This window comes from Emys orbicularis, chromosome 19 (assembly GCF_028017835.1).
Source record: "Emys orbicularis isolate rEmyOrb1 chromosome 19, rEmyOrb1.hap1, whole genome shotgun sequence".
NCBI classification, from domain to species: Eukaryota; Metazoa; Chordata; order Testudines; family Emydidae; genus Emys; species Emys orbicularis.
In genome coordinates, this window is record NC_088701.1 from 23,593,227 (window position 1) to 23,600,291 (window position 7,065).

Below are 7,065 nucleotides of genomic sequence, written 5' to 3' on the forward strand. Positions count from 1 at the left end.
GCCCCCTCCAGGGAACGGGGCAGAGCCGGGAGATAAAGGGGGGCGCGGCTGTTCCCCCGCCGGGGGGCTCTAAGGGGAGGATGGGGGCACGCGGCTGTCCCCCCCGCCGGGGCGCTCTCGGGGGGGGGGGGGCGCGGCTGTCCCCCTGCCGGGGACTCTAAGGGGAGGATGGGGGCACGCGGCTGTCCCCCCCGCCGGGGGGCTCTCGGGGGGGGGGGGCGCGGCTGTCCCCCTGTCGGGGATTCTAAGGGGAGGATGGGGGCACGCGGCTGTCCCCCCGCCGGGGGGCTCTCGGGGGGGGGCGCGGCTGTCCCCCCACCGGGGGGCTCTCGGGGGGGGGCGCGGCTGTCACCCCACCGGGGGGCTACCAGCTCTAAGGGGGGCGTGGGGAGCCAACCGTCCAGGATTGTCCTGGAGGTCCGGGCATTGGCGCTGACTCTCATTACTGGGATCGGTGCGGTCCGACCGAAATTGGCAGCCCCGGTGCGACGGGGGCGGCTGTACCCCGCGGCTCTATGGGGCGCGGCTGGCCCCAGGGGCGCTCCCGGGGGTTCTGCGTGGAGCTGGCAGATGAGACGCGTTGTCTGGAGCCGGCGGCTCTGGGCTCTGCCCAGCCCCCTTTGGGCGCAGGGACCAGTGGGGCTGCGGGAAGGGGACGTGGCAAACCACCGGGTCCCTCCCAGCTCCAAAATCCTTCCCGGGAGAGCCAGAAACTGCCGGCAGCTGCTGGCTGCCCGGGGGTGGGGAGCATAGGCTGGACGGGCCACACCCTTGCGCCCCAGAGAAGGGCTGTCTGCCCAGCCCCAGAGAGCAGCAGTGCCGGGGCTAATTCCTCACGGAGGTGAGACAAGCAGCAGGTCCCTGCAGCATCAGGCAGGGCAGCCCTGGCAAAGCCCCCGCCTGCCCCCCACTCCCCATGAATTGTGAGTTGGGTCCATGAAGAGGTAGCACAAGGGGGCCTGAAGGAGGACAAAGCAGGGAGAGGGCTCAGGCCAATGTGACCAGAATGATGATTCCTGGGCCAGCAGGACAAGGCTGCGCAGTTACTGGATGGGGCTTGGAAGATAAATGTGCTTCAGAGCCAATATATTTGAGTGCGTGTGCACATGCGTGTGAGCGTGTGTGCACACTTGTGCACATACCTGTTCTTGGTAGCTGTACGTTCATTCTAGTAGTGTAGTATTTTAGCTCCCCAGGCAGCGTCCCCAATGCCTTGTGAAGGAAGGGGGAGCTTTCCAAATGCAATGGCCACGTTTTCAATATTCGATGTAAAGTGCATGAAAGGCCGAATGTAAGTAATGGGGAATTGCATCCAGCCTCTCTCTCACACCCCGATGCTCACTCTCTTGGCCTGTGAATCGAGGTTTGACTTTTGTCCCGCCCGCTTCATTGATTGACTTCGTTCCCATGTGGGCATGTTCTCCGCTGAGGTCAGCGGAGGGAAATTGGCAAACCAGTCTAATGAGATCATGCTGGAAATAGCCCAGTCTGTTAAGCCATTGCTGTCCGCACAGACTCCAGCAGGCACGGGGCAGAGGGCGGGTTAGACTTTTCGCCCAGCTATGCCATTCCCTGGCTGGGTGTGGCAGCTCCGTTCATTATTCCCTAGGGGAGGCTCTCTTGGGGGTTAGCTATCTGTGCATCGTGGGAGGAGGCTGGTAGTGGGGGGACAGAAAAGCAATCGCGGTGGTTTGGAGGCTGATCTTACCAGGTACTGAGCACCCCGGAGGGGACCCTGGGGACCAGACTCCTGGAAGGGTTCAGCACTCTCAATGGGGGCTGGCTTCTCCATGAGAACAATGGGGAGCTGCTCCTTGTTTTGTAGGATTGGGCCCTTATTCACAGTAATACCCATCGCCGCAATCTGCTGTACCCAAATCAGTCAGCGTTTCGCCAGTTACTTCCATGGGAGCAGGAGCAGGCCCCACATAAGGAAAAACTGGGCGTGGCAGACAGACACTTTTCAAGAATTGTGGTACTGCTCAATTGTTTCCAGTTCCCACCTGCCTCGCCACGGTTCATGAGTATTTTCTTCTTTTTGCTTCCTTTCCTGCCAATTATCTGTGCTCTTCCTTTCCCCGCAATTTCGAAAGCATCTGGTGCGTTCAACATGGGGGGTTACACAAAGGGCTGGCATCTGTGTGACATGCTGCTTGCTGCGATACAGCCGAATACTGAGTCTGTTCAGAGCACACCCAGAGACAAAGCTTAATGGTGCCTGATTTTATGCATCGAGGAGCCAAAAAGGCAAAAATGGAGGTTTCAAAGGGAGCTTCTAGAGATGCCTCGATTAATCAAAAGCCACTTATTAACATGCAATTGCAGACCAACCCAATGTGTTTCCATCTTCTCTTCCCACCTCCCACCATCTTCTCTGCAGCGTGAGTGCATCTCTATCCACGTCGGCCAGGCTGGTGTCCAGATCGGCAATGCCTGCTGGGAGCTCTACTGCCTGGAACATGGGATCCAGCCGGATGGCCAGATGCCCAGTGACAAGACCATCGGCGGAGGAGACGACTCCTTCAACACCTTCTTCAGTGAGACGGGCGCTGGCAAGCACGTCCCCAGAGCCGTCTTTGTGGACTTGGAGCCAACGGTCATAGGTGAGTACGCGAAGCCATCATCTGCCTGCTTTCTGGGCTCCCTTGTAACTCACGTGCCTATAGCAGACAGCTGCTGTGCGTGGACGGCGGGGAGACAAACTCTCTGCCTTTCCTCTCCCCAGATGAAGTGCGCACCGGGACCTACCGCCAGCTCTTCCACCCCGAGCAGCTCATCACCGGCAAGGAAGATGCTGCCAACAACTATGCCCGTGGGCACTACACCATTGGGAAAGAAATCATCGACCTGGTTCTCGACAGGATCCGTAAATTGGTAGATCCCATCTCTTTTGAGGGTGATCTGGGCAGGCCGTGAATGGGAAGCTGTTTGAAAGACATAAGTTCATAGCTGATGGTTTCTCCCCCTGCCTCCCATCCCAACTAATCATATTGTTGATGTATTTAGTGTCACCGTATTTCCAGGTGGTCCTAAGGTGAATTAAAAAGTCCTTTGACATAGAGTAGTCACTCAGAGTGGTATTGGGCTAAGAATACCAGGTAGTGAACACAGATTAGTAACTTTGTAACAGATAAGTTATTAAAGGGCATAGTTTTATCTCTGTTACACTGGATTTACACTGATGGAACTCCACCAAGTGTGATGGAGTGGGCCCAGATTTAATAGAACAGAATTTGGTCCTAAGAGGAAACATTTCTAGGATGGGAAGAAAGTAAGTGAACTTCTCACCATGGTATAACTAGTCGGTTCGGTTATCCAATCAACTGATGAAATTACCAGGCAGCAGGTTTAAAACAAAGAAAGGAAGTATTTCTTCACACAATGCACAGTCAACCTGTGGAGCTTGTTGCCAGGGGATGTTGTGAAGGCCAAAAGTATAACTGGTTTAAAAAAAGAAATCTAGTTCATGAAGGATAGGTCCATCAACCCGATGCTTGGGGTGTCCCAAAGCCTCTGACTGCCAGATGCTGGGCTGGATGACAGATGGATCAATCAATAATTGCCCTGTTCTGTTCATTCCAGCATCTGGCATTGGCCACTGTCAGAAGACAAGATACTGGGCTAGATGGACCATTGGTCTGACCCAGGATGGCTGTTCTTATGTTCTTAAAAATAACTTCCTTTGTGTTTCCACCTTCTTCTAGGCCGACCAGTGCACAGGTCTCCAGGGCTTCCTGGTCTTCCACAGCTTTGGAGGTGGCACTGGTTCTGGGTTCACCTCCCTGCTGATGGAGCGTCTGTCTGTTGACTATGGCAAGAAGTCCAAGCTGGAGTTCTCCATCTACCCTGCTCCTCAGGTCTCCACCGCAGTGGTGGAGCCCTACAACTCCATCCTGACCACCCACACCACCCTGGAGCACTCGGACTGTGCCTTCATGGTAGACAACGAGGCCATCTATGACATCTGCCGCAGGAACCTAGACATCGAGCGCCCCACCTACACCAACCTGAACCGGTTGATAGGCCAGATTGTGTCTTCCATCACCGCCTCCCTCCGATTTGATGGTGCCCTGAATGTAGATCTGACAGAGTTCCAGACCAACTTGGTGCCCTATCCCCGTATCCACTTCCCTCTGGCCACCTATGCCCCAGTCATCTCTGCTGAGAAAGCTTACCATGAGCAGCTTTCTGTAGCAGAGATCACAAACGCTTGCTTTGAGCCAGCCAACCAGATGGTGAAATGTGACCCTCGCCACGGGAAATACATGGCCTGCTGCCTGTTATACCGTGGGGACGTGGTTCCCAAAGATGTCAATGCTGCTATTGCCACCATCAAAACCAAGCGCACTATCCAGTTTGTGGACTGGTGCCCAACTGGCTTCAAGGTTGGTATCAACTACCAGCCTCCCACTGTGGTTCCTGGCGGTGACCTGGCCAAGGTGCAACGGGCTGTGTGCATGCTGAGCAACACCACAGCCATAGCCGAGGCCTGGGCTCGTCTGGACCACAAGTTTGACCTGATGTATGCCAAGCGTGCCTTTGTTCACTGGTACGTAGGGGAGGGGATGGAGGAAGGCGAGTTCTCGGAGGCTCGGGAGGACATGGCTGCCCTAGAGAAGGATTACGAAGAGGTTGGTGTGGATTCTGTTGAAGGGGAGGGTGAAGAGGAAGGGGAGGAATACTAAAGTAAAATGTCACAATGGTGCTGCTCTTACAGGGAGCTTAAACTATTCTAAACATTCAAAATGTTTGGTCCGATCAGTTAACTTGTATGTAGCAGTGTATGCCCAAATGTGTGTGTTTGTTGTCTGGTAACTGATCTGTGCTTAAAATCATGGAAATTTTTGGTACAGACCCAAACCGTCCACTTCTCTTGTGGGTTTGTGAATAAAAAAGCATTCCCTGTCTTAGAGGATCCGTGTCTTGTGTATTTACTCAACACACTCTTGACATCAATCTTCATTTAAACCTCCACACCACTGGTAGGGGCACGTAGTTGCACACAATAGACACACTTTGAGGGTCTTTTAGAAGACCATGAAACTGCCCTCTGCAAAATCTAAAACTGCAGACTTCAGCTGTCAAAAATGTCACTTTTGATTTAAAAAAAAAAAAAAAAAAAAAAAGCTGAATGTGTTTTTTACAATGACTGACGCCCACGCTTGTAGGGGAGATCCAGCCGCGATGGTTTTAAGCCACCACTGCGCTTCCTTAAGCTTGAACTGTTTATGAATTAGTGCAGCCCTGAGTCTCACCAAGTCCTGTCAGTAACCCCAAGGAACCCTAGTGGCCGCCTCGCTGTAGGGAAGACCAGGCCATGCCCTCCCCCCATATGTTCTGTAAGCAGGTCTGGAAACTGGCCTCCTGTTTTCACTCCAGAGCAGACTTAATAACATTTCAGCTGGGTCCATTTGGGGAAGAGAGGGGGGTTCAAACCAGCCAGTCACTGACCCAGCAGCTAAAATAACTAAAACCAAATCAGTGCCTCTTATTTCAGGATGTCTGAGGGCTTTTCATAACCCCTCAACCAGAAGTTTATGAATCTGATGACTGTTGCTAAAGCTACATAGCATTACCCAGGCGACAGTGACATCTTAATCCAACATACCCATTGAAAGCACAGTGTCTGGTCAAATTTTCCCTGAAATCTAAAACTAATGGATATGCTTCATTAATTTATTTTTAAAATACCCATTTAAACTATTTTCCTTGACTAATAAATATTCCTCTGCAGCATCTGCAATCAAAACTCTGCAGCATTGCGCTAGTGCATAAGCACATGGGAATTAAACGGAGTACAGCAGAAGCAAATCCAACCATTAGCCAAATTGAGGTGGTTGGAAAAAGCAAATTAAATCTTTCAAATATTTTGCTTTAGTCCTCTAAGTTGTGGCTTGCAACATCCACCGAAGACTTTTTAAAATATACAATTTTTGCCATGAGTGTCACTTCCCAAATGCAGGTGCTTGCAGTCATGACAAATAAGCACCTAAAATTTGCTTGTAATTCTGTGTTGCTATTGGCTTTCACAATTAAGAGAATCTTCCCTTTCTCATTCACACTAACGGAACCCTGAGGTAGAGGAAAGGAAGGAGGATTTGTCATTCATGAATAAAGAAAACACAGGTGATCTTTGAAAAGGGTTGGTGGCTAGTATCTGTCTTCAATGTCTTCTGCAAACAGTGGAGTTTTCTATGAACCATTCGCCCTGGCATGGAGCATTTATCTGTGACCTGGGGAAACACACTAGGGAAGACTGGACTGAAGAGAGGGTGGAATCCTGGCCTCATTGGCAAAACCCCAATGACTTCGAGGGGTCCAGGGTATCCCCCAGAGCCCTAATGCATGATCCACTACTGAAAGTGTAGCCCCAGGCCTGTGCCCATTGAAGTCACGTAGAGTTTCACTATCTGGGTAGCCATGTTAGTCTGTATCCACAAAAACAACAAGGAGTCCGGTGGCACCTTAAAGACTAACAGATTTATTTGGGCATAAGCTATCGTGGGTAAAAACCCCACTTCAGCCATGCAGCTGAAGTGGGGTTTTTACCCACGAAAGCTTATGCCCAAATAAATCTGTTAGTCTTTAAGGTGCCACTGGACTCCTTGTTTTAGAGTTTCACTCTTGGTTTCAGGCAGAAGTTACTAATTTTGGTCTTAATCCTGTAGCCTTTCCTTACTCTGTGTGCCTCTGCCTGCAGAATGAGGCACTGTACCATGCACCTGCCTCCAAAGTTTGGCTCATAAAACATTCACTTGCCATCAGTATTTCAGACCAGATACATATAGGATAATGCCAGGACTGCACTGAGATGAAAGTGAACTGAGGGGTTTTGGTAACAGACTAGGAGAGAAGTGACTGGAGCTTCCACGATTAAAACAGTTCCTAGTTTCACTTCTTTGTTTTATTTCTGTAACATGCAAGTTTAGAATTTTTAAAAAATTCCCTTATGTTTTTGCAAAACCTTCCTGGTCTTTAGTGCCCTTTACGCCAAAGGGGGAAGACAATTTGTCAGCAGCAGCATTGCAATATTACCCTCATTTCACACCTTTTTGTCAAACAAGA

At 51.2% G+C, this 7,065-nt stretch overlaps 1 protein-coding gene across 2 annotated transcripts; it reads left to right on the plus strand.

The window, feature by feature from the left end:
• Positions 1-2,377: 2,377 nt before the first annotated feature.
• On the plus strand, positions 2,378-4,685 carry LOC135891739 (tubulin alpha-1A chain-like). Of its 2 annotated transcripts, none has more exons than XM_065419391.1 (3): positions 2,378-2,603; positions 2,726-2,874; positions 3,705-4,685. In XM_065419391.1, the coding sequence occupies exons 1-3, from the start codon at positions 2,483-2,485 to the stop codon at positions 4,683-4,685; spliced, it is 1,251 nt and encodes a 416-aa protein (XP_065275463.1). In that variant the 5' UTR covers positions 2,378-2,482. The 2 variants fall into 2 exon arrangements, with proteins under 2 accessions (XP_065275463.1, XP_065275464.1); XM_065419392.1 differs by having other exon boundaries at positions 2,386-2,543; positions 2,812-2,874.
• The last annotated feature ends 2,380 nt before the right edge of the window (positions 4,686-7,065 follow it).